Below are 27416 nucleotides of genomic sequence, written 5' to 3' on the forward strand. Positions count from 1 at the left end.
AATGCTCAACTTCCCTCCCTGGCAGCTCACTGGTTTTCTATAGCATTGTACTTCTCCTTCAGGTACTAGGCAGAGGTCCCTTCTCTCCAAGAAGGGGCTCAAAGTCAGGCGGTATTTTAGAGCAATGATTGTCAGCTGTACCTCCCTAGGGCACAGAGACTACTGACTGAATCAGCTTTCAGCACTTAAGTCTTGTCTTTGTGTTCCATGGGGTTAGCAACTTACCAGTTTCTTACTGGGGCCCATGTTTGGATCAGGTGTCCTCTTTTTCTCCAGCCAACATTCTGACCTCTCCCCAGAACTTTTTTCTTGGGGGGGGGGGTTGAGACAGGGTTTCTCGGTGTAGCCCTGGATGTCCTGGAACTTACTCTGTAGACCAGGCTAGCCTTGAACTCACAGAGATCTGCCTGTCTCTGCCTCCCAAATGCTGGGATTAAAGATGTGTGCCACCATGCCTGGTTTACTTCCCAGAACTTCCACCAGACACCAAGTCCAGGAGGCAAGACTGTACTTTCCAGAGGTTTTTACTGAGGGGGGCACCCAGCCAGAGGGCTGAGGGCCCAGGAAAGGCACACGGTGGCAGTGGAGGGTCTCCCTCTTGATGAGGGCTGGCTTAGCAGACACAGCACCTTCTATGACCCCTCTTTGGCACTGAGCTGGGAACATTGTGCCCTCACTCCTGCCTAGCTGGCAGAGGGCACCCCACAGTGGCAACTGGCAGTGCAGGCTGGTGAGGGGCCAGGTTTGGCACCAGAAACTGAACAGACAGAAGGGACCACCCAGTCACCTCCTGTGCTGGCAGGGCGCTCACGTTGGCAATTCAGACCGCTATAAACTGGGAGTCCAATAAATTAGGTTGTAGAAGGTAAAGGAATGAGAAGGCCAGGGCTACATTCTTCTCATGGCTCAGGAGTAACACCGTGCCATTCTGGGAGTTACCACGGGGAAGGGAATGCTTTGGGCCCTGTTTGATCCTATGCCCCATTTGGCTGTTTCCATGGGGGTGTGTCCTGTGGGACAGGGGCATTGGCTGGCTACCCTAGAGGATGGCAACAAAGGGATGGATCAAAGGAACAAGAACTTGGGTTTCAGGAGGGATGTAACCCACAACCATCAGGCTTTGCCACACATTCTGGCTGCTGGCAGTAAGGGGGTGGGCAGCTCCTGCTTACTTTTCATGGCTCAGCCATACTGCTGTAGGGTTAGAACTGGGGCCTTCCAAACCCTCCACCCCTCCCCAGAGAAAAGTAAAGGACACATTGCCCTATAAGGGCACAGTTCATGGAGCAGACCTCAGGGTAACGGTGGGATGGGAGCAGGAAGAAGCAGAGTGTTCCCATTCATATCCAGTTGCTCTTGAGAGTGGGGGCTTCAGGTAAAGCAGGCAATTGGCTAGGAGGCTTGGGAGGGGGAGGCATGCAGGACAGTAAGGGAAGGGTGGGGGCTGCAGCTTCCTTCATGTGATCTGAGAGTATAAAGAAGGGTGGGGGCTGGGGACAAGGTCCCCAGTCAAGTGGGGACACCTGGGACCAGGGGCTGAACTGGGGCTGCAGTCTCGCCAAGGATCTGGCAGAGTTCCTGAAGGCGCCCCTGCATCTTGGGGATGCCTGCCAGCTGCTGTTCCAGGCGCTGCTTCTCCTCGGTCAGGCTTAGGCGGACTGCAGAGTCCAGCTTCTCAAACTTCCAGCCTCCCTCCCCATCAAACTGCAGCAAATGTGTGTGGTACTTCCTGAACAGGAGAGAGATGGAAGGCTGTCATAAGTGCTTTCCCACCTCAGGTAGCAGCCCCACCCCTAACTCCAAGAACACCTACCATAGGGAGGGCCGATGGGTGATGGATAGTAGTGCGATACCAGCATCTTTGGCTGCTTGGAAGATCTTGCCTTCCACATCAATGCTCACAGCACTGGTGCACTCATCCAGGAGGGCGTACTTTGGCCTTAGGGTGGGAGTGGGTGATGAGGAAAGCTGTGGATTCCCCACCACTGTCCCATTTCCAGCCCATGGCCAACCACTTTTGAACCATGGCCCTGCTGTACTGGGAGGAGGGGCGAGGCTCCCTCATGTAGCTGTCTTCCTTGTACTGGGGGCACCCATTTTCCTTTCTTGTTGGTTTCAAATCACTCAATGTCCTTGAAGGACACTGCAGTGCTCACCTGTGGTAGAACATTCGGGCCATGCCAATCCTCTGCTTCTCACCTCCAGACAGGACATCCTTCCAGTCACACACAGCCTCCCAACCTGGGCAGGAAGTGAGGGGCTCAGCTCAATTTAACAGGTACCCAGTAGAAGTCAGGGTAGGACCAGGGTTAAGTGAGGCTGACGGAAGCCACAGCATATTTGACCCTGGCTGAACTTGTCCAGCTGCAGACTTCTGCTCTGTGTCCTCATCTGACTGTAACACTAATAACTGAAAGACTTGGAACAAGAACGGTCTCCCCTACGACATAAGATGTGTTGCAGTCCTACCCCCAGCAGGATTTAGAGAAAGGGTCTTTCCAAATGTGCTTGACTTCCAGGTTGAAGTCAAGAGATGAACCCTAATCCAGTGTGACTAGTGCCTTTATATTTAGGGCTGGAGAGATGGCTCAGTGGTTAAGAGCACTGGCTGCTCTTCTAGGCAACCCCGAGTTCAATTCCCAGCAACTACATGGTGGCTCACAAGCACCTATAATGAGATCTGGTGCCCTCTGGCCTGCAGGCACACATGCAGACATAACACTGTATAAATAAATAAACAGATAAATCTTAAAAAAGAAAATGGACATTTAAACAGAGACATGTACAGAGGAAAGATGATGTGAAGACACACAGTGAGAAGTTGGCTGGCTATCTGCTGAGTAGAGTCCCTTGGTGTGTCCTTCCTCATAGTCTCTGAAGGAGCTAACTTTGACACACTCAAATTTGTCTCCAGAATGCTAGAAAACAATGTTCTCTGTTGAAGCCTGTGAGTCTGTGGCACTTAGTCATGGCAGCTCCAGGATACCTAGTGTGTTGCCAATAAAGAACCTGCCAACACTGCCCTCAGCAGGCAGCAGATGTTGAAGGCCAAGAGCCCAAGAGATGGTTAGAGTGTTCTTCCCAGAACAGAGGCTCCTCACCAGAGGAACTGGGCCACATCTCATGGCCTGGTGCCACTATGCTGGCATAGAGGACTGAATGAACATGCGAGGAGGGTGATTTGTCAGGACTGTGAGGCAGAAGTAGCATTTCCTCTCATATAATCCATCCATTCTATGTTTCTACTTGACCAGAACTTTCTTTAGGGCATGTGAAACATTTTAGCTTGCCCTCTGGTGAAGGGTAACCATGCTGCTAATTTTAGTCACTGTCAAACATGTAGTACCCATAGATCCTTCCTGGAAAGACAGAAGGCAAGTATCCTTTGTCTTTGTCCTTTACCACTTCCTCCATCTTACATCCTGGGACTGTATGTGATGGCAACAGCAGTCATATTGGTAATAATATGACTTTAGAAATGGAAGCCATGCACAGCATCATAATTTGGTATAAGACTCTGTATACCCAGAGCCTGTAGTGAACATTTCTGCCCGTCAAACTGAGGCCTGTTTCTTCTGGGAATCACAACACAGTGGGATAAATCCATAAATGATTTGAGCTACTATGAGGACTAGAATGGTTGAATTCAATCCTAAGAGGTTGCAATAGTTGACATAGGGTCTCCTAGGTAGTCAATGAGGCAAATTTTCTGGTACAAGTCCCTCTTCCTGGCACTCAATGAACCTGTTTACCCTTCCTCCCTGGCAAGTACTTCGAACCCCTGAATACTGAGGTAACTCTTGTCCCCTGGGATTAGGAGAAGAGGCCAGAGGTAGGTTGGTAACAGGTTCCCCATTAAAGTCTCAGGACAAAGGGTGACTGGTGTGTAACCCCATGCCCTGCCCCTACCTCCCTCCCGTTGCAGGATGTGGCGGAGATGCACGATGCCCAGGATGGCTTCCAGCTGCTGTTCCGAACAGCCCTTCCTCCTCATATCCTCCGCAGAATCAGGATAGATCACTTGGTCACGCAAGGAGCCCACGGACATGTAGGGCCTGTGGGAAAGATGCATGTCCACTGGGGAAAGGTAACCCTGTTTCCCAGAAGTGCTCTGTGCCTTAGTAGGTTCCTGAGTGGCCCTGGTCACAAAGCTTTTCAACTGTTGACATACCACACCCAGGCACTCCACCAGTTAACATGTCCATATACTCACATATGTGCAAGGACACAAGTATGTGTGCCATCCCCATTTGTGAGCATGAGTGTTAAGAACCATCCTCCTGATCTGAATTGGACAGCACTACTTTGTGCTGACTATTGGATTCTGGTGTCAATATCTTGGCATCCTCTCCCGACAGGTGGACTGTCCCGCTGCACAGATGGGAAAAGGTGGGGAAGACACAGGGAATGGGTTTACTCACCTCTGAGGGATATAGAACATGCGCTGGGGTGGGGGTTTATAGAGTACACCACTGTATGTGGGCCACAGTCCACCCAGGATTCGGAACAGTGAACTCTTGCCACAGCCATTGGGGCCTGTGATGAGCAGGTGCATGCCTTCTTCCACCTGTGGAAGAATCAGGACATGGCATCCAGAGCTTCAGTCTCTTTCCCCACACCCTGAATCACTGGCCTCTTTCCCAGTCTCATAAAGCTTTCTACATCTGAGATGGGGATGTAGCTCAGTTGGTAGGGTGCTTGCTGAGCACACACAGACCATGGGTTCAATGATCAGTACCATATAAACCATGTATGCTTATAATGCCAGCACTTGAGAGGTAGAAACAGAAGATCAGAAGTTCAAGTTCAATTCAACTTAAATCCTTGGCTACACAGTAAGTTGAAACCTAACTTGAGCTACATGAGATCCTATCTCAAAAAAGAAAAGAAGGAAGGAAGGGAGTAAGATAGGAAGGGAGGAAGGAAGAAAAGCAAGCAAGCTAGCTTCCTATATACAAGGCTGATAGATGGTAAGGGTCTTGTTATGTTGCCTAGGCTGGTATGGAACTCAGTCCTTCCTGCCTTAGAATCCAAGGACTGGGATTTTAAGTGTATACGACCAAATCAGTTCTTGATCTCTTGGCAAGTGACTACAAAGCCACAGGGATGGGGTTCAGTATACAGAGCCTCAATTGAATGCCAGGTATACGATATAGGGGAATGGACAAGATTTGGTTCTGTTCCCTAAGGCCATAACATGCCTGGATAGTACAAGCAGAACACAGGGACCTCATTGGCTTTTAGGCACTAGTGGCAGGAAGGAGGGGTTAGTCCATTTAGTGCTACTGCTAGCTAGTCAGAGAGACTGGGTCACAAAAGAGGCATAGCACCCTGCAGCAGACATGACATGGCCATCCTCAGCATTACCATTCTCAGTCCCTTCCTTCTTTCAGTGTAGATGTTTCCTTATCTGTAAGTGATAAGGGTGTTGCTGCATAGAGCTCCCAGGAGGAAACAGGTTATGTCCTTTGATTTACCTTGAGCAATGGGATAGGTTGACCTGCGCACCCTGAATTTATCTCAAGTCCTATGTCCTACTGTGTCAGAGTGGGCCCTGCCACTGCAAATGAAATTAGCTAAAAGAACATTAAGGCATACTGGAGGGGAGTGGGCTAAATCCAACATGGCTAAGAGTCCTTACAAAGAGGCAAGATTTAAATAGACACACATAGAGGGGTGTGTATGTGTGTGAGGATACAGACAAGAGTAGGGTGACACAGCAGAAACCCAGGAACACTAAGGACTGTCAGTGAACCAGAAGTCAGACAAGGCCTAGGGTGCACATTCTCCCTAAGAAGGAACCTATCTTACTCCTTGATTATTTTCCTTTTCTTCTCTCTCTCTGTCTCTCTTTCTCTTTCTGTCTCTGTCTGTCTGTCTGTCTGTCTGTCTGTCTGTCTGTCTGTCTGTCTCTGTCTCTCTGTCTCTCTCTCTCGGCAGGGTTTCTCTGTGTAACAGCTCTGGCTGTCCTGGAACTAGCTCTGTAGGCTGGCCTTGAACTCACAGAGATATGCCTGCCTCTGCCTCCCGAGTGCTGGGATTAAAGGTGTGCGCCACCACCACCTGTCTTACCCCTTGAAGCTAGACTTCTGGCCTCCAGAATATGGAAGGGGCCCATTTCTGGCGATAATGCTGCCTAGGCTAGAGGGCTTGTTTAGGGCAGTCCCAGGACATTCACCAGCACAGGATAGTTGGTTCTGGAGGATAGGAGTGGCAAGAGGGTTTCAGGCGACCTCAGAGCCCCAGCCCTACTCTTCCATCTGATTCTTTGGCAGCCTTGCTCTCCACCCAGGTGCAATCTGCTCACCCAGGCTGCAGTGTCTTTTTATGTTTGGGCAAGCCAGAAACTAACTACCTTGGGTCCATCAGGGACCACACCATTATGTTATGCTGTTTAGGGAGGAGGCATGTTCTGTACACTGCCTCAACTGGCTTTCTAGGATCTTTGCCCTTCCTCCTCTCCAGGCTCAGCCAACCCCTCAGTGAAGGCAGGAGGCTGGTACTCCACTTCCTCTTGCATCTTTCTAGCTTCTTCCCTTGTGGAGACATGGCAGACCCAGGCCCCTTTGTCCCTCAGCCCCTAACTCCAGTTGTGTTCACCTATCTACCTCCTATGTTTTGAGGAAAAGCTTCACTTGGGCTTCTTCTCATCAAATGACGATCAATCTTTTGTGGCCCTTATTGTACTCTCCATCAGAGTCTAACTAGAGACTTTTATATTTAGGTTTTTGTTTTGTTTTTTTTGAGACAGGGTTTCCCTTGTAGCTCTGGCTGTCCTGGAACTCACTATTCAGACCAAGCTGGCCTCAAACTCAGAGATCTGCCCACCTCTGCCTTCTGAGTTCTGGAATTAAAGGTGTACACTACCACATCAAGCAGTGGGTAATTTTTGAGGGCACCCCACTCTTTGATTTATCTTTGGTTTCCAATAGCCTAGAGTTTGTGGAAGCCTGGTGGGATGAACAAATGGTCAAACCAGAGCACTTTGGTAACCCTTGGACAACTCTGTAAATTGTTAGTCTATTTTATCAGCACTCACAATATTGCTTCAGAACTCATGGTCAGAGACACGTTGGAATCTCAGCTTGACCTTGGCCTATCTTCCACGCAGACCTGGTGACAATGTCATTGCTAACACAGCTAAGTGAGGTGCAAAGGGCTAGGGTTCACAGATGCAGGTGGCCAGATAACCTGGGAAGTGTACCCTGTCCCCAGCTACTTGGCCCAGACTGATTATCATTTCAGGTTGAGCATGCTCCTCCATTTGACCTACCCTGATGTTGAGGCTGGCCACTACGACCTCTCCTGTGGGTGTGATGATGGGGATGTTCTCACAGATGATTCCTTGTTCCACATCTACCACTTGGCCTGTAGAGAGAAGGCATAGAACAATAGGAGCACAGCATTTTCTGCTTTCCTGTGCCTTGCTGCTCACCCCTACTCCCTTGGCACAGGTATAACCTACCTTAATAGCAGGCCCTGTGTTCTCAAATAGTATGGTGTGGTCCAGGGCCCCATGGAAAAACAGTGGTCTTCCAACAAGTTGATAACCCCAGAGTCAAGTAGAATGCCACCTTTTGGTCCTCTGGAACCCAAGGCATTGGGTGGGTACACTAGCCCTGTGACAACTCCTCTTGGCAACACTGTAAAATCAGCTTCAATGCCTGGGCTCCTCTGCTGCAGTACTCTGACTCCTGTGAACTGGCAGTGGGCTGGACTTTCTTTTGTGCTTGTGCTCTGCCTTGATTTCTTTTTTCTTTTGTTTCTTTTTGAAATAGGGTCTTATACTATAGCCTCTACTGGTCTTGAATATACAGCAATCCTGCCTCAGCCTTGCAAGTGCTGGGATTACAGGCATTAGCCATCACTTTTGAATGTAAATGTGTTATTTATTTACTTATTCATTTATTTAATTTTAGATGGAATACTGACCTTGACATCACCATGTCTGCTTTATGTGGAGGTAGGGATAGAATCAAGAGCCTTGTATATGCTAGGCAAACACTAACTGAGCTATATCTCTAGCCATGCAAACATTTTGTTTTTATTGCAGTGTTGGGAAATGAACCCAAGGTCTCATACATGTTAGGCAAGCACTCTAATACTTAACTACACCCCCATCCCTCAGTGCCATGATTTATCTATTTGCCTTGTGTGGGTGTGTGATACCCAGCACTGAGAGTCCAGAACCCCCTGTCTTAACGGATAACCCAGACCAACACACTTGGAAGGGTGTGTCAGCAGCTGAACCAGTAGCCAGTGTTTGGAGAATGCAGGCTGTTAGGCCAGCCCCCTCCCAAGTGACCTAGTTTTCAATGACCTTTCTGACAATGAGTGCTGAGTGGATGACATAGGGTATACAGGGTCCTTGAGTGTTGGGGTGGTAATGTGAAAGGACAAGGCAGTGGGTAGGAAGGCAGAAGAAGCACTCTGCACAGAGGGTACCTTACCTTGGATCTTCAGGGGCCCCTCTACATGGATACCAGACTGTACCATGGCCCCAGGCTTAGCCTGAGCCTCCTCTAGATCCCCGGTCCTCTTAAAATGACAGTGCTGGACATCTTCAAATACCTGGAACATCTCGTACACCCTGGCTGTGTAACCAGCCAGCTCTGTCACCTATAAGGAGGGTGACATGGTCTCAACCCTGACTAGTTTGAGAATGGGAGAGCAGGCAGGGTGGGAACTGAACTGGGGTTTACCTCCTTGTAGGATGACATGATCCTCTCAGTGGCATCTGCAGCAGCTGTGAGGAGGTTTCGGGCAATGGTGAAGGCTTCTGTGCGCTCACTAACCAGCTCCTCTTCCTTCATTTCCAAGGCTGCCTTCTTCATGGTTTCTGAATCTACAAGCCAAGGTTGGAGATAGGAGGGACAGTGGAAAGTCACAGAGCCACCATGGAAAAGATGAGCATTGTGCATACCATGTTATGACAGACAGATGCACAAAAGCACATATATATGTCCACCACTTCACAGTATAAATGAAAATTGACTCAGGAAAAATGGGTAAAACTTGTTCTTGGATTTAATTTCTTAGCTATGAGACTAGAAACACAAAAAATTAAAGAAAAACAGAGCAACGTGAACTTCAAAATAACTACTTTTGAGTACCTAGGGACATCATCAGCAAAGTACAAACTGGGAAAGAATACTTTTAAACCACATGGCTAGTAAAGGTATAGTCCTCTAAAACTTTTATTAGCACAGAGCAACCTAGCATTTGAGTCATGGAGGCAGGAGGATCCTGAGTTCACAAAGCAAGCAAATGATCCAAATAAGATTATATATATATATATGGGCCAGGTGTGATAGCTCATACCTATAACCTTGGTACTCTGAAGGCTGAAGGAAGAGAACTGCCACAAGTCACAAGTTCAGGGCCAACATAAGCTATAGTGTGAAACATTTTCTCAAAAAAATGTAAAGATATATAAAGAGCAATGGAGCAATCAGGTGGACTGGTAAGGTGAGTTGATCACCAGGATCTGTATGGTGGAAATTGAGAATTTCCATAAGTTGTCTTCTGACCTCTACATGTGTGTAGTAACATGTGTACTTCCTTATCCTACTACTATAATAAGTAAATATGTCACCCTGACCAGGGAAGCTAGACCAAAGGGAGGGAAGAGCAGACATTGGTCAGGTGAGAAGTGGGACCCCCATCCATTGCTGGGAGAAGATAAAATGGAAAAGCACTTGGCTGCTCCTTACAAAGTTAAACAGTGAATTACCAAAGGACCTAGGAATTCCTCTCTTAGCTATATATAGCCAGGAGAAACAAAAACATGAGCTCACACAGAATCTTTATGGAATGTTCACACTAGTGCTATTCATAATAGCCAAAAGGTGGATACAATCGGCTCGTTTGGTAAATAATGAATGGATGAACACATTGAAGTATATCTTTTTTTTTACTTTTCTTTTTTTACCTTTTTCTTTTTGTTTTTTATTTAATTGTTGTTCTTTTTTGTTTTTTTTTTTATGTTGGTGAAGTATATCTTGTAGAAGAACAAAACTAGCTCCCTATCTCTCACCCTATACAAAATAATTCCATATGAATCAAATATTTTTTGTACCTTGGTATAAGGTACACTCTTGAAATCCTAGCACTTGGGAAGTTGAAGATGAGGATCAGAGGTTCAAGGCCCTCCTTGACTATATAGTGAATTCCACATCAGTCTTAGCTACATGGGATCCCTGACTAAAAAAAAAAAAAAAAAAATGCAGGCTGGGTATGTTGGCACACACCTTTAATTTCAGTACTTGGGAGATAGAGACAGGTGGATTTCTGTGGTTTTGAGGCCATCCTGGTCGACAAAGCAATCTCCAGACCAGCCAAAGCTACATGGTAAGACCCTGTCTAAAGATAACAAAATTAAATAACAAACAAAACAAAACAAAAACTAGCAATCCTGAGCACCCGTTGACCACACCCTGACAGGCGTGGTTAAGCACACCTGTGGCCAGCCCTTAGGAGGCGTGGTTACAGTGTCTCCCTACATCCAGCAATTCCACTCCTAGGCATATACCCAAAAAATGCACATTCATACAACAAGGACATCTGTTCAACCATGTTCATAGCAGCACTATTTGTAATAGCCAGAACCTGGAAGCAGCCTATATGCCCCTCAACTGTAGAATGGATAGAGAAAATGTGGTTCATTTACACAATGGAGTACTACTCAGCAGAAAAAAAAGCAATGGAATCTTGAAATTTGCAGGAAAATGGATGGAACTAGAAGAAATCATTCTGAGTGAGGTAACCCAGTCACAAAAATACAAACATGGTATGTACTCACTCAGATGTGGATTTTAGACATAGAGTAAAGGATTACCAGCCTACAATCCACACTGCCAGAGAAGGTAGTAAACAAGGAGGACCCTAAGAGAGACATACATGGTCCCCTGGAGAAGGGGAAAGGGTCAAGATCCCCTGAGCAAATTGGGAGCATGGGAAGAGGGGGGAGGGAGCTAGGAGAATGAGAAGGGGAGAAGAGGAGGGATGCAGAGGACATGAGGGAGCAGAAAGGTTGAGTCGGGGGAAGAATAGAAGATAACAAGAAAGGAGATACCATAATAGAGGGAAACATTTTAGGTTTACAAAGAAATCAGGCACTAGGGAAATGTCTGGAGAGCTACAAAGATGACACCAACTAACAATCTAAGCAACAGAGGACAGGCTACCTTAAATGCCCTCCCCTGATAATGAGATTGATGACTGACTTATATGCCATCCTATAGACTTCATCCAGCAGCTGGTGGAAGTAGAAGCAGACACCCACAACTAATCACTGAACTGAACTGAAATCCAGATGCTGAGAAGGACGAGTGATGAGCAAAGGGGTCCAGACCAGGCTGGTGAAACCCACAGAAACAGCTGACCTGAACATCGGGGAGCTCTTGGTCCCCAGACTGATAGCTGGGAAACCAGCATAGGGCTGATCCAGACCCCATGACTGTGGGTGTCAGTGAGGAGGCCTTGGAAATCTACCTGACCTCCTGTAGTAATTCAGTACTTATCCCTAGCATAGGTGTGGACTTTGGGAGCCCATTGCACATAGAGGAATACTCCCTGAGCCAAGACACACGGGGGCCATGATACCCTTACTGAAAGAACCTTTTATCCAGGCACAGTATAATCCCAGCACTGGGGAGGCTAAGGCAGGAGAGTGTCGAGTTCAAGGGTAGTCTGGGCTACAAAGAGAGACTCCATTTCGAATGAAAACAAAGTATAAAAAGAGTGAACTTCCGAAAGCATCTATCAGGAAGGATAACTGAAGGAAGGGAATGCTGAGCAAAGGAATCAGTATCCATGTTTACACACATCACACAAAGTCATAATAGAGAATGAAAGCACATGATAGTCAGGTGTGCTGGCACTCACCAGTAATCCCCAGCACTCCGGAAATCAGCAGGAGGATCAACAATTCAGTCATACTCAGTTATATACTGAGTTCAAGGTTAGTCTGAGCTATAAGGGGCCTTCTCTCAAAACTCAAAACACATCAGGCAGTGGTGGCCCATGCCTTTAATACCAGCACCTGGGAGACAGAGGCAGGCAGATCTCTGTGAGTTCGAGGCCAGCCTGGTCTACAAAGCAAGTTCCACGAAGGCCAGAGCTGTTGTTACACAGAGAAACCCTGTCTCTATAAACCAAAGGGGAAAAACCCCAAAGCAAACAGAAAACCCAACACAAAACTAAACTTCAGGCTGGGCTGTAATGACAGGTGTCATGGGGGTTGCTTCTCCAGGTAAACTATTTTAACGCTTAGGAGGTTGGGAACTATTGATTAACCTAAGGGAGCTTTCAAGAATGTATGTTCAGCCAGGCATTGGTGGTGCACGCCTTTAATCTCAGCGCTCGGGAGGCAGAGGCAGGTGGGTCTCTGTGAGTTCAAGACTAGCCTGGTCTACAAGAGCTAGTTCCAGGACAGCCTCCAAAGCTACAGAGAAACCCTGTCTCGAAAAACCAGAAAAAAAAAGAATGTATGTTCATGGAGTTGGAGAGATGGCTCAGTGGTTAAGCATACTGGCTGCTCTTCCAGAGGACGAGGGTTCAATTCCTAGCACCCACATGGTAGCTCACAACTGCTTGGGCACCCTTGCATAGACTTACATGCAGGCAAAAATGTCAATGGACATAAAAATAAAATTTTTAAGAAGCTCCAATCCTTTAAAAAAAATAATGCATGTTCACCTTTTCAAGGGAAATCACTAAAAGTTGAATAAACAAACTGCAAACCAGTAGAGAAACAAACAGAAATAAAGACAACCTGACCACCACCAAAGTGACAGGTAGGGCAGGCAGGCTTCCTACTGCTTTCAAAGGCCTTGACCCTTGCAATTTGTAAGGACATTTGTTGGAAGAAACCAAGGTTGGGTCATGAAGGGGCTTACCCAAGCTACTTCCTGTGCTTATCTCCAATTAAAACTGGGCTAAGGACAGTGGGTAAAGGGTACACACATGTGGAAAAGTGGTATGTGGAGCTCCTAAATTGTGGTCCTGTGCTAGGATTCTTGGCACCAAGGGCCACGAAATGTATACATGGCAGGTAAGAGCTCTGAAAAATGCCTGACTTCTGATAATCTCAAGGCTAGTAGGCCTTAGTGTACCCATGTAGAAGGGGAAAGTGGGCTGGCTGAGCTCTGGGCCCTAGCCCCTGGATCCTTGGCTCTTACCTGATTCTGCATAGCCAGTTGCTGTGATGATAGGGACAGCTACCATGAGCAGGCCAGATGCACTCCACACATATTTCATGAGGAACTGTTCCAGCATGACATACCATAGGCGTTCCAGCAGAATAAGGTTGATCTGTGAAGCCAGGTCTTGATAGGACTGCCGTAGTAGTGCCAGCTCCACCTGCAAGGGTAATAGATAGCAAAAAGTCTTGTGACAACTCTTTGGGGGGTGATGGTGAGAATCTCTAAGTATGGTCCACATACATGCTATGTTGTTTGATAACCACAGGCCAAGGGCTTGGGGACTATATTTGTGGTAGGGCCAAGTCTCAAATAGGGCTGACAGTAAGGGACTGCCTGATGTTATGGGACAGCTCTTATTCTCTCTTTGAATTACTGCTGTGGTTGGGACATTCACCACTCCCCTCTCTGTACCCTGCCTGGGCAGTTTCTGTCAGGCTCCTGACAGCAGTTGCCTTTCATCTTCTGCTGACCCCTTTTCTTTGGGCTCTCTCCTAGTGCCTCCCAACTCCAGAAATCATGAGCAATAGGTTTTCTACCTTGAACTAAACATCAAGTTCTCTTTTGTTGTTGTTTTTTTTAAGACAGGTTTTGTTATGATAAACCATGGGGAACCTTGGCAGATTCCATGGCAGGCGAGGTTAACCGAGGCAGGGGACAAACGTGCCAGGCAGACAGCGCTTAGTGAGAAGTTTTATTAGAAAGGGAGGGAGGGGGAAGGAAAAAGAACAGAGGTAAAGACACACAGAGACAGAGAGCGGACAGAAGAGAAGAGGGAGACAGGAAAAGCCCTGTCTGCCCCAGGGGAACAGCGGGAAAGAGATCATAAGTGGGTCTTTTAAAGGGGTCCTTTGCCCCTGTGTGGAGACTAGTAGTCATGGAACCCTGGGCTGACCAGGGTACTGCCTGAGTGCATTCTGCCAGGTGACAGGGGCAGACCAGAATAATGCCTGAATCCCTATAGGCTTTGTCTGTGTAACAGTTCTGGCTGTCCTAGAACTCACTCTGTAGACCAGACTGGCCTCAAACTCAGAGATCCACCTGCCTCTGCCTCCCGAGTGTTGGGATTAAAGAGAGTCATGTGCCATCACCACTGGGCAATAAAATTCTTGGTTTTGTAAAACTCAGTCAATAGTCTCATTTTACTTAGGCTCCATTTCCTGCTACTTTTCCAGGACTCTTTTTTCCAGGACTCTTTTATGTGAGACAAGTACACAGAATTTTCCCACCAAAACAAGGTGAATATGCTCTAAAGTCTGGTGGCAGCTGTAGTCAGACAGGTTTCATGGAGGAGTCCAGAAGTATTGGGAAGTATTCATGGCAAGGTGACTGTGATTGCTCTGCCTCCCACTCCCATGCCCAGTATGGCACTGATTGTCAAGTGTTTTTATTTCTTTCTCCATTTTACTGCCACATACTTCATTGTGTATATTCTCAAGTCTATTGTAGGACACAGAAACAGAGATAAACAAAGTTACCTGCCCAAGCCCATAATGCTCAGAGGTAGCAAACAGTGCAGGAATGTGGACTGAATGGGCTGGGCTGTTAAGAGAACCAGATGTTCATTCTGTTTTGAGGTAGAATTTAGGTTCTTGGGCATTCTAGGCCTTGAGCATGCTAGATGAGCACTCTACCACTGAGCTATATTTCTAGCCATAGAGAACGAGACTTCAGGTTTTTTTTTTAATTTTTTGTGACAGGGTCTCATTATATAGTCCTGGCTGGTGTGGAATTCTTTAGTGCAGACCAGGGCCAACCTCAAATTTATGACGATTTTCCCATCTCTGCTTCCCAAGTGCTGCGATTATAGGTATGCACTACCATGCCTCGCTTTTTTTTTGTTATTTTTGAGATTCACTATATAGCCCATGAACTCACAGTCATCTTCATGCCTCAGCATGATAACCAAATTCTTACAAATGAAGCTGATTTAAAACTTACTTTGTTCTTTCAAGCAGGAGGTTGTATACATGTGTGTGTACACATGCATATGCACTGTCTGAAATTCTAGCAAGAATAATACCCTGCTGTTTGCCTGCCTGCCTGCCAGCCAGTTAGTTCCCTTCTGTCATAAACTGTTGACTTGAGTCTAGGCTCATGTCCACAGTTCATCAGTCAGTGGGAATAGAGTTGGACATATGCAATTAACATACCCATGGTGACCCATCACTTCATACAGCTTAGACAAGCAGAACAAAGGTGTACACAAGTTCCCTGAGTCCCAGCAAGTGAACTCTATTGTTGAATGTGCTACTTCCTGAAGTTAGCCCACAGGAAGTCTTTCTAAATACCATACTCTTTCTTTTGTACCCTCTGCCTATGCCTGCTCATATAACCCAACTTTCCTCAAACCCAACCTCTCATTCCTGAAGTGAGTAAACCACCTTTCAGCACCCTGGTAATCTAGGTTCATGTCTTGAGCTAGTAGTAGTGACAACTAAGGCTGATGGTGTAGATATGGGTTTTGTGCCAAGTGCCTCACCCAAGGCCCCAGCTACTTGCCAAGGCCCTGCAGCATAGTATTCAGAAGAGAGTGGGAAAGGGTTATATAGTGAGGGTGAGGCACTTTTTCTCCTAATCTGGAACCTGACCTGGACCAGAGATACCTCTCTTTGTAGAATGTAGAGACAAATCCTTTCTGAGGGTCAAGGACAAGCTTGATTCTCTATATGATATGCATGCAGCCAATGAGACAAGGTCCTGGGGTTAGTGGCTACCTGACCCAGGAAGCACACAGAGACCATCTTGAAATGGGTGCTTTTGTGTCCCGCCCCTGCCCCAACACTAGGGGAACCGAAACTAGTTGCCAGAATAAGGCCTGAGGCAGCTGCAACCACAGGGATAAGGAAGGGGAGGGGCTGCCACAGAACAAAGCTTGCAGTGGCCTGAAGTACCCTTTCCCACTGTCTGAGGGCTCTCAGGGCCCCAGCCCACCTCACAGAGTGGCTGGGATCTGGGCAGAAGGGCGGTTACAATGTGGGGGGGGGGCTTGTCAGGCTGAGCACTATGGCAGAGGCTGGGGCCAGGCATCCCTATCCCTGGGAGACACCGAGGCAGCTAGGCAGGTTGCCTGCCAAGCCTGTCACTCACTAGCCAGGCATGCCTGGGGCTCTGACAGCCTTGACCCTGAGCCCCAGCACCACTGCAGCTGCTGTGCTGAGTTTTGCTTGTTAACCTCTGCTTGGGCTGAGTCATGCCCATAATACAGGACAGTGCAGCCAACCAGCTCTGGGGGACGCTGGCCTTCAAAGGGCCCAGAGATGTGGGAGGTTAGGTGGCAGGCTGTGTCCTACCATCCCTGCTTCAGGTGGTAGGTGTCTAATCCTCCCCCCCAGTTGGTTACAGGAATGGATGACTGAAAAACTAGAGTGAGCTGGACCAGTAGCATCAGAAACCACTAGAATCCAAAGCGCCAAGTCCAAGACAATTTCACCAAGGAAGGAAGCAGAAGTGGCCTGGGGGTTGCAGGCAGCCAGCACCGGGAAGTTCCCACCCAGTGGTGCCATTTCTCCATTTCTGCACCTTTACATTATAGCCATCCAAGGTCTACCCCCAAGTTTGTCCCAGTGCCTATTCACAACTTTAACATCAGCCTGAGTAGGCCTTAGGCTTTCCCATCTCCTTATAGCTGGCTGCCATGGGTCTCCCAGCCACCTCCTCTCCTATATAAGCAGCATTTCAACCTGCCCCACCTCATGGCCCCCGTAGAAGGCAATTTCCTCTGAGTTGGCCACCACACGAGAGTGCATGTAGCGCAGTTCCCCCTTCCGCCGTGCCTCCTCTGCCACCAGCTCCCCAAACTTGGGAGAGAAGGCTCGTAGCACGTTGGCTGTTAGGAACACCACCAGGCCAGCGATGGCTGAGGGCCAGGCTGTGCCAGCTCCTCTGGAGCGGGCAGCTCGAAGGAGAGTATAGGAGGTCACAGCCACATCCAGGAGTGGCTTGGTCAGGTTGGAATAGAGGTGAGCTACAGAGGCAGCAAAGGCTACCACATCCTCGGTCAGAGACTGGTCAGGGTTTCGGAGCCGGCCATCCATGTTGCTTACTCGGTAGTAAGTCTGCTGGGAGAAGTAGAGGCTGTAGGCATGAGCAACTAGACGGCTTCGGAAAGACAGAGCCAGCTGGCCCTCTAGGTAGCGGATGGCACTGTTGATGAAAGTGGCAGGAAGGGCAATGAGGAGCCACTGAAGCAGTTGCCAGCTAAAGGCCCGTGGATCCTTACGTACAATGCAGCGGGCCAGTCTGCCATCCAGGCGGGCCACATACACAGACAGGAAAGTTCGGCTTACCAGGGCAGCAGAATGCAGGGCCAGCAGCCCTGTTTCCCGGCACAAGATTCGGGGGAACAGCAGCCTCAGGAGCACCAGGAGCCGCTGCAGGAACACCCGATTCATGCCAGCCTTGGCTGCTGTGACCCCAGAAGTCTCTTGCGTAGGCTCCCCAGCTGGCACCTGAGGGCCTCTGGCAGGAGTCAGACACTGCCGTACTAGAGGGTAGATTTTGTGGACTCCATAGGCCGTGAGTGCCAGGACCACAGCTGTGCGCTTCAGTGTGGTTACCCTCGAGGACCGTGGAGTGGAGAGCACCGGCATGTCACCTGGACTGGTGGGCAGGCTGAGGGGCTGGGACTACTGCCAGAGGCTGCAGTTGCAGGGCTCGTTGTCTAGACAACTGGAAACCTTGAAGTGGTCCCTGAGACTGTTGCTTTAGGCCCCTAGGGTGTTGCTGGGGCCCGTGAATCGGTTGGCTTAGGATCCACCAGGGTTGTGGCCTGCTTCAGGCAAGCCCAGGTGGACGAAACTGGCTTCCCTCTCCAGATATTCCCTTAGCCCCTGAGGTCAGAGCCTCTAGAGGTCTTAAGCAAAGAGGCTGCCTCTTCCTTTCCACCTCTTCTTACTGCTCCTCCTCCCTCTTGTGACGCCCCTCCCCGAGGCACCAGGCGTGTTCCTCTGCTTGGCAGCTCGGCTGAAGCTTCTGTGACTTCGCCAGGGCCCAGAATCTCCACCCACCCACCCCTATCCAGAGGGAAAGCGGGGTGGAGTTGGGGCAGGAGGCGGAGCTCGGGCAAGGGGCGCCCACCCCGTTCTCGCCCTACGGCTGGGCCCCACCCCGTCTCTGACCACAGAGACGAGGGATGACCGCCCAGGCTAGAGAAGCGGCCCTAACCTTCCCGCCTATGCTCCTCCGAACTCCACCCCTGGGTGTCTGAAGTGTCAGAGGCGCGGCAGCCAGCCTTCGCCGCCAGCCACCACTTCCTCTGAAGACCTAGGCAATTGCCAGCGGCCTGGGGGCGGGGCGGGAAACGGCAGTGGGTGGAGCCGTTGGGGGAACCTCACGGAGGCCTGTAGGCGTGGCCCGAAGCGCGTTTCCGGTTTCCGGCTGCGGGCTAAGGGGCGGGCCGGAGCGGTGGTGAGAGTTTAGTAATTGCGGTTGGGCGTGCGAGTTGTCTGAAACTCGGTAAGATGGGTCCGCGGGCATGGCTGGCTTCTGGACCGCTGAGGTGCCCCAAGCCCCTGCATGAGGACGGAAACTGAGCATCCCAGACAGACTGGGGATCCTGGGAAATGTCGGGAACCCGGCCGACTTGGGAGTCTAGGACAGGGTCCAGTAGAGGGATGGTGGGGTGGCAGGTGGAGCGGGGCTCCAAGGCCTCGAGCCAGTGATGAAGTCCCACTCGACAGAGCTACCCAGGTAGGCCCACCTCCTCGAAGGCCACCTGGCGTGATAGACTTGGGTGGTGGTGTAGTGTATTAAGTCTGTTAGGAGATTGGTCCCCTTTGGGCTAGGCGAGACGTTTTAGTTCTGGAACTTTCTCCAGAGGCATTGAGGTGTTCTGTGGAGACCTGCATTTGCTTTTGGCCTGGATTCCTGTCCTGTAGGAGTCGCTCTTGTGGGCCTTTTTCGGGTATATTAACGCCTCACACTTCGTGCATACGCAGGAGCAGTCGGAAGGCCTGTTTACTTTCCGAAAAGCAGTCTAGAGAGAGGGAGGGAAGGAGGAGAGAGGAAGGGGGGAGATTACTTGGTTTTCTGTCGCTCCCAGGTGCTGGGGGAGGAATGTGTCTCCTTGCTTGTGCTGGGGTCCAGGCGGTGTCATTTGCAGAAGGTTGTAGTCCCTGGCCCATTGTAGCAGTGACTGAAAGACATGCAGCTTCTGCATCAGAGACTTCTGGTCTGGGAAGGGAGCCTGATAAGTGCTCCTGTTCACGTACTGTTTGTATGCTTATTTATTTATTTGGTTTCTTAGACAGGGTTTCTCTGTATTGTTTTGGAGCCTGTCCTGGCATTCACTCAGTAGACCAGGCTAGCCTCGAACTCACAGAGATCCACCTGCCTCTGCCTCCTGAGTGCTGGGATTAAAGGCATTCGCTACCAACGCGCAGCTCATGTACTGTTCTTATGAGAAACATTTTCTTAAACAGGTCTAAGGAGTTCCTTGGACTCCCCCAGGGAAAGGAATCATCAATAAAGGTACCTTGTCATGGTAACACACATGCTGGAAGGCCATAAGTAACTATGCCTGTTAAGGGAAGTTCATTGGCTGGTTAGCATTGGAGGGGCTTGAGCATGGCAAACATGACTCTGGCAGGCCTTGCCCTTCTCGAATTCCTACATCGTTGCTAAAAACTTTTAGATTACATTCTTAAAGCTAGCCACCAAGGTACATTCCCTTACTTAGCCAACATGTCTTACTGAGGCTGATTACCAAGGTCCAGCTATCAAAGTATTGAAGTCAAGCAATCAAAAGCCCCCTTTTGGCTATCCTAATTAACATGTCCATTCAAAAGTAACCAACTCATCCTAACACAGGGTTTCTCTTTTTCCCTTTATAAACTGCCACTTGCCTATGGGCCATCCATGTCTGTCTCCTCTATCCAGAGGCAGTCCTTTGTCCTTGTTTTTTCCCCCTTCTCCCTAGTCCTGTCAACTGTCTTTGTCTCTTCCTTTGTCCTTCTGGGGCAAATAAATTTCCTTTGTGCTGAGAACTTGGTCTTGGGGTGTCTTGGGTTGACTTCGAGGTCTGTTTCAAGCATCATTGGCCAGGTATCCCCATTGGGTTAAGATCTGTTTCATCCAGGGCTTCAGAAGCTTTGAAGGGGAGTGCTGGAGTCTGTTGTGAAGAATAGCAGCCCCAGTCTCTCCAGGGTCCTTGAACTAGATGTCAGTAGCTGCCCAGCTCACATGGTTCCTCCTGTTTCCTCTGCCCTACCAGGATACAAGCTCCCCTCTCTCTGTTGGAAATCTTTAAGTCACAGGATGAGTCTGCAGTGGACTGCTGTTGCCACCTTCCTCTACGCAGAGGTCTTTGCTGTGTTGCTACTCTGCATTCCCTTCATTTCCCCCAAAAGGTATGGCTTGTGGAGCAACAAGACAAGCATATGGGGAGGGTACCTCTGTAACCCTGAACCTTATAGTTTCTGTGTGCAGAGTTTGTGGGCCCTGAAGTTGGGGCTAAATGGAAACAAATAAAACCCATGTTAGATGAGGGTGCCAAGGGTACCAGTCTTGCACACTGTTTTGCTTTGTTACCTCTTCAGTTTCTTTCCTGTGTACACTGCCTTCTGGTCTTTGCAAAGGAAGACCTATCTTCAGTTGTGTGAATAATATTTTCTTGCCTACCCTTAGGCCTCAGGGCTGTGGGGGATGGTTGTGTGGAAATCAGAATACTTGCACCACTGGCTTACATTGTTGTTTTGCTGACTTTTGTCCTCCTAACTAGCTCTTACTGGCATTGCCTAGTATGCTCATGAGCATTACTCAGCCTATGAAGGATGAAGCCATATTCCCTTTTAACAAACAGGATTTTCTAAAACTTAATTAGGTGCTAATTTTTAAATTATATATAGTATATCAGCATACCATCCTTATTTAAATTAAAATGTTATAAAATTATCACAGTTAATAATACCTAAGGAATATTCTTGCCAAACCCACATTGGCATCCCATTTACAGGAAGTACAGAGACCAAAACACTGGTGGGACTATGGTCTTTGGATGCTTTCTAGGATAACTAACTTTGTTCCACCACTCAGGAGGTGAAGGCAGGATCAGGAGTTCAAGGCCTATTTTAGCAAATTTGAGGCTAACCATGAGACCCTGTTTGAAATTGAGAAGGGCTAGGGACATGGCTTGTCAGTAAACTGCTTGTTGTAGAAATAATAGGATATGAGTTTGATCCCCATCACCATGTGAAAGCTGGACATGGTGACACATTCATGTAATACAGTACTTTAGAGGCAAAGACCAGGAGGATCCTAGTCAGTCTAGCTGAATTGTAAGCTCTGGATTCATTGAAACCTTTGCAAAAAAATAAAGTGGAGAAGAGTTAGAGAATATGTCCACCTAAAGCCTCCATGCACTGGAACACACATAAAAAAGTAAAAAAAAAGGAGAAGGGGGACTGATTAAGACCAATTTAAAATGCTAAATGCTAATTCAGAACCGTGCCATGTCATGTTTCTAGCAAGGCAACTATTGATTTTTAACTCTGCATCTGATGACAAAGGTGGTGTGTTGACAAGGTCTTGTTACATAGTCTTGGGACTTGCAATGTAGACCCAGCCCCAAACTCACAGAGATTCATTCACCTGCCTCTGCCTCCCAAATGCTGGGATTAAAGGGCAAGTACCACCATAGTCAGCCTAGATTGCTGATTTTTAACAGTATGTAAACCTTTTGACAGAGAATCTGGGTTCCTTTTTGTAATCTAGGGTGGTAGGATTCTAGTCAAAAAAAGATTGTCACATATTAGACAAGTTAGGAAGTTAGGCATAGTGGCACACTTATATAATTCCAGCACAGGGAGGCAGAGACAGGTAGACTTCTGTGTTTTCAAGGCCATCCTGGTCTACATAGTGAGTTCTAGGACAGCCAGGGCTACATAGTGACAGCCTTCCTGGGGGGGGGGAAGATAAAAAAGAAAGACAATAACTGTTTTGTGGCATATTCTTCAACTACTACAGGGGGAAGTACAATGGAAAGTAAGCTTCTCCTTACTCTAGAGACTGTCAGTGTTTTAAGACTTGATGTTTTTTCCAGGCGTTTCTGCAGGTGGACAAACACCCTTTAGTTATTATTTTTTATTTTTTGGGGGGGTTGAGATGGTTTCTCTGTGTAGCTTCGGACCCTGTCCTGGAACTAGCTCTTGTAGACCAGGCTGGCCTCAAACTCACAGAGATCCACCTACCTCTGCCTCCCAAGTGCTGGGATTAAAGGTGTGAGCCACCAATGCCCAGCTTAATTATTTTTATTTCATGTGCATTAGTGTTTTGCCTGCATGTATGTCTGTGAGCTTGTCAGACCCCCTAGAATTAGAGTCTTAGACAGTTGTGAGTGGCCACATGGGTGCTGGGAGTTGAACCTGGGTCCTCTGAAGAGCAGCCAGTACTCATTACTGCTAAACCATCTCTCCAGCCCTGACAAACATCTTTTTACTAAGTACTCTTGAACTTAATAAACAGGAGAAATACATAAGGAGCTAAGACTGATTTTGTACAGGGCCCTTGGGCATGGGGGAAGAACAACAAGCTGATTTTCCATTTTCTCAGGGTTTGGATTGCAAAAACATCTTTAGTGTCTGTCTTCATCTCTTTCACAGATGGCAGAAGATTTTCAAATCCCGGCTAGTTGAGTTGGTAGTGACCTATGGCAACACCTTCTTTGTGGTTCTCATCATCATCCTTGTGCTGTTGGTCATTGGTGAGTAAGCTGCAGCTGCCTGACCAGATCCTGTGTCATGGCTTCTAAAGCCATGTGCCACATTAGATGGATAGAAAACAAGTTTACCTTCTTGTTTATCTGCAAAGGAGGTGATATTAGCAAGGCCTTCATTTCAAGAGGTTCCTATAGCAGTCAGTGTGGGCTTACACTTGGTAACTTTTATATACTTTTATCTTTCTTTTGTTTGTTCTTCGAGACAGGGTTTCTCTGTATAGCTTTGGAGCCTGTTCTGGCACTCACTCTGTAGACCAGGCTGGCCTTGAATTCACAGAGATCCACCTGCCTCTGCCTCCCAAGTGCTGGGATTAAAGGTGTGTGTCGTTCCTCCCCCCAACATCTTTTACTTTTTGTTTGTTTATTTATCTTTGTTATTATTTTGTTGTTTGAGACCGGGTGGCCTGGGCTGTCCTGGAACTTGCTAGCCTCAAATTCAGAGATCTGTCTGCTTCTGCCTATGCCTTCTGAGTGCTGAGATTAAAGAGATGTATGTCTGGCTGCTTTTGGTTTGTTTGTTATCTTAAAAAGAGATGTGATGGATCAGCAGTTAAGATCAATGGCTGCCCTTCCAGAGGACCCGGTTCAATTTCTAGCACCCACATGGCAGCTAACAGCTGTCTGTAGCTCCAGTTCCAGAGGATCTGATACCTTCACACAGACATGCATGCAAGCAAAACAACAATGCACATAAAATAAATAAATCTTTTAAAAAAAGACATGAGTTGGTTTTTGTTCCTTTTATTTGAGATAGGGTCTCACCCTGTAGTCTAGGCTGGCATTAAATACCTGGCTCAGTCTCTTGAGTGCTGGGGTTAAATATATGTACCAGCATGCCTCATGAAACAAGGCTTCCAAGTACAGGACAGACCAATTAAACAGCCTAGCTGGAAATGGGGTTCTGTAGTGGGAGGTAGAATACTAGGTGTTTGACATCATGTCTTAGACACAGAGCTGAGACCTCTCTGCATATGCATAGATGTAAAGTCTTTCTAGGTCATTCAGCTGAATAGTATTGTAAACTCCAGCATTAACATGCATTGTTCACAAGACTTTGAAAGATAAAAGGGTCAGAGGGCAGCCTCAGGTCTGTGGCCTTGATGGGTGGTATCAAGATGGAAGGAGAAAAAAGCAAGGTTGTGCTTGCCTTTATTCCCAGCACTCAAGAGGTAGGTGTGGAGGATCTCTGTTTGAGGCCAATTGTGTATACATAGGAAGTTCTAGGATAACTAGGGCAACATAGAAGGACCCTGTCTAACCCCACCCAGAAAACCCAAAAAATGGAAGGGGAACATTTTACAGTGAAGTGGTTGTGAGGCCATGTAGAGACAGAACCAATAAGGCTCTTGTCTGGCTGTTGCATATTTGTTTTGCTATAGTGAGCTTTTAGTATGTTCCCTTGCTTGGATTCTATTTTCTTTACTATGAAACACCAAGTCCAGTTTCAGAGATGTGATGCTACATAGTACTACATATGGCATCCAAACATGGAGACTCAACTTCCTAGCAGAAATACTTCAGGGTAGAGTGTGGGTTAGTGTTCACAGCTCCACCCACTAGCTGCAACAACATAGAACATTGGGTGTTTTCCCTTGATGCTCAGGGCTTGATGGGATTTGTTGAGGCAGGACTGCCTCTAAATAGGCCAAATGTGCCTATGGATTCCCAGGCACACTGTTGGGTGCCAGATGCTCACATACCTCTTGAAATGCTTTTAGCGACACTCCCGAGAGGCAGCTTTTTACACTTCCAACAGTGAGCAACTTTGGAATAGGGAGTCAATAGGGAGTATGCAGGTCTTCCTTAGGGTTGAACTTCATCAAATGCCAAGCTATAATAGTGTAGTAGTACTTTTTCATCAGGACCACCAGCTGCAAATGATGATACTTAATTATGAAAGGTCCCTTAGCTTACATTTGTTCCTAGCTAGTTCTTTCAACTTAACCTATATACCTATATTTTTTAATTTACATTTTTTGGGGGGAGAGTTTTTTTTTTTTTTTTTTTTTTTGAGACAGGGTTTGTCTGTGTAGCTTTGGAGGCTGTCTTGGAACTTGCTCTGTAGACCAGGCTGGTCTCAAACTCACAGAGATCCACCTGCCTTTGATTGCTGGAATTAAAGGTGTGAGTCACCACCACCCTGCAATCTACATTCTTTTACGAGCTTCATTACCTCATCTCTGTACTGCCCATCCTGCTTCACATTTGGCTGGCATCTCCTCCTTTCTTCTTCCCATAATACTCTCTCTGTCCAGAAGTCCTGCCTATACTCTGCTTGCCTAGCTATTGACACATACAGCTTTTTATTACACCAATCACAGCAATACATCTTCACACAATATAGAAATAGCCCACGTTTCCCCGTTTTTGTCTAAGTAAAAAAGTAAAGATTTTTTAACTCTAACATAGTAAAACTATGTACAATAAGAACAATATCAGCGCTGGGCGTTGGTGGCACACGCCTTTAATCCCAGCACTCAGGAGGCAGAGGCAGGCAGATCTCTGTGAGTTCGAGGCCAGCCTGGTCTACAAGAGCTAGTTCCAGGACAGCCTCCAAAGCCATAGAGAAACTCTGTCTCAAAAACCAAAAAAAAAAAATCATTTTTAAAAAATCTTAAGTGTGGAATGTGCAGTGTGCATAGGTCAGCTAAAACTGATTTTCTGTTTTCTGTTTGAGCAGGTAAAAGGCATCTGTTAACTTTACATTTGTTTGGACTGTATAACCAAACCTCTGTCTATGCCATATGAAAGGATGGCATGTAATAAGTCATGAGGACTCTGTAGCCAACAAAATTTATCATGTTTCATCTAGTCTCAGCTATTCCCATGTAGAGAGATCAGCATATATGTCTGTCATCTGTCTGTAGTCTTTTTTGTTTTTTTCTTTGTCTGTAACCCAGATACTCAGGAGGTCTCCCCCAATCAAATCAGATCTTTATTAATTTTGATGATATCCATAGCTTTTTGTTTCCTGTGGAAACAAAGGTATGCCTTTCCTGACTTATATTCTGAAGCTAAGACATCTTTAAAATGTATACGATGTTTTAATTCAACAGTTTTTTCCTACAATCCAACATCTCTCAGCAGCTGCCATTTTTTTTCTCATTAGCATTTAAAAAACTCAAAGTCAACAAAGCACTGTACAGGATCCTTACGTGACTTATTCTTTGAAGACTTTATTATTTTCAAACTTTTTCTATGACTGTCAATACCCAATTTTTTTCTTCAGCATATAAGCACATTTTTAAACATACTATATCCACATATGACTCCTTGTCCAGAACTTTTCCTAGCTTTTTAAGGCCCTATGTTTGAATATTTGAGTCTCCATGTTTGGATGCCATATGTAGTACTTTTTCATTTTGACCGCCAGTCCGCAAATAATGACATGGAGACTCATTTATTATCTATCAATTATGAAAGCTTGGCTTTAGCTTAGGCTTGTTCCTAACTAACTCTTTTGAGGGGGAGGTGGTTGAGACAGGATTTCTCTGTGAAATGGTCCTGGCTGTCTTGGAACCCGACTAGCCTTGAACTTACAGAGATCCACCTGCCTCTGCATCCCACCCAGCCTTCACTAGTTCTTACAACTTAAATTAGCCCATGTTATTTTTTATCTATACTTTTTTATGAGGCTTATTTACCTCCCCTCTCTACACCTCATCTTGCTTCCTCTGTCTCTAGCTGGAGACTGCCTTTCTTCCCAGAGTTCTCTCTCTTCCTAGAAGTGACATCTATTATTTCCTCCTAGCTATTGACCATTCAGCTTTTTATTACACCAATCACAGAAGTACATCTTCACACAGTGTACAAATATCCCTCAACAAGTTAGTTTGTTTTGTTGGTCTGTCCCCTTTCCTCTCCCACACCACCAGGCAGGGTTCCTTTGTATAACAGCCCTAGCTGGCCTGGAACTTGCTGTGTAGTGCAGGCTGGCCTGGACCTCAGAGATGGGCCTGCCTCTGCCTCCTTCGAGTTGGCATTAATGGCACACATCACCACCCTGCTTTTGTTTTGTTTTTTGTTTTGTTTGTTTTTTGAGACAGGGTTTCTCTGTGAAACAGTCGTGACTGTCCTAGAACTCACTCTGTAGATCATGGTGGTCTCTGCCTCCGGAGTGCTGGGATTAAAGGTGCTTGTATAATAAGGTGTTTTTTCTTTGGGGGCCCTGCCACCCAGGTCTCAAATGAATCACACACTGAGGCTTATTCTTAATTATGAGTATCTAGCCTTAGGTTGGCTTGTTGCTAGCCAGCTTTTCTTAAGTTATTCCATCGACCTTTTCCCTCTGGGCTTTTATATTTCTTGTTTTTGTATTTTTTACTTTTTTTTTCTTAAAAAAAAAACTCCATGGCTGGCTAGCCCCTGATGTCCTCCTATTCTTGTTTTCTTGCTTCTCCGTTTTTTTTCCTATTTATACTCTCTGCCTGCCAGCCCTGCCTATCCTTGCTCCAGCCTCTCTATTGGCCGTTCAGCTCTTTATTAGGACCACCAGGTGT

General features: G+C 47.2%; 2 protein-coding genes across 7 annotated transcripts in view; one reads left to right on the forward strand and one right to left on the reverse strand.

The window, feature by feature from the left end:
* Nucleotides 1–506: 506 nt before the first annotated feature.
* On the reverse strand, nt 507–18444 carry Abcd1 (ATP binding cassette subfamily D member 1). 2 transcript variants are annotated; one of them, XM_027432379.2, is made up of 10 exons: nt 16895–18444; nt 13182–13362; nt 8703–8845; nt 8451–8619; nt 7274–7368; nt 4422–4567; nt 3910–4055; nt 2157–2241; nt 1814–1939; nt 507–1729 (listed from the first exon to the last, which is right to left on the reverse strand). In XM_027432379.2, the coding sequence occupies exons 1-10, from the start codon at nt 17792–17794 to the stop codon at nt 1510–1512; spliced, it is 2211 nt and encodes a 736-aa protein (XP_027288180.1). In that variant the 5' UTR covers nt 17795–18444; the 3' UTR covers nt 507–1509. The 2 variants fall into 2 exon arrangements, with proteins under 2 accessions (XP_027288180.1, XP_027288181.1); XM_027432380.2 differs by having other exon boundaries at nt 17492–18441.
* A 61-nt stretch (nt 18445–18505) lies between these two features.
* Bcap31 (B cell receptor associated protein 31) overlaps nt 18506–27416 on the forward strand; it is a 32466-nt gene continuing 23555 nt past the window's right edge. Inside the window, exons 1-4 of one of the 5 annotated variants that reach the window (XM_027432385.2) lie at nt 18539–18659; nt 19625–19673; nt 20416–20551; nt 22805–22902. In XM_027432385.2, the coding sequence (XP_027288186.1) occupies nt 20460–20551; nt 22805–22902 (190 nt within the window). In that variant the 5' untranslated portion in view covers nt 18539–18659; nt 19625–19673; nt 20416–20459. Of the gene's footprint in view, nt 18660–18710; nt 18894–19624; nt 19674–20415; nt 20552–22801; nt 22903–27416 lie in introns of those variants that run through there. The other 4 variants (XM_027432381.2, XM_027432383.2, XM_027432382.2 and 1 more) reach the window with 4 other exon arrangements.

The sequence above is a fragment of the Cricetulus griseus genome, chromosome X (assembly GCF_003668045.3).
Source record: "Cricetulus griseus strain 17A/GY chromosome X, alternate assembly CriGri-PICRH-1.0, whole genome shotgun sequence".
Lineage (NCBI taxonomy): Eukaryota > Metazoa > Chordata > Mammalia > Rodentia > Cricetidae > Cricetulus > Cricetulus griseus.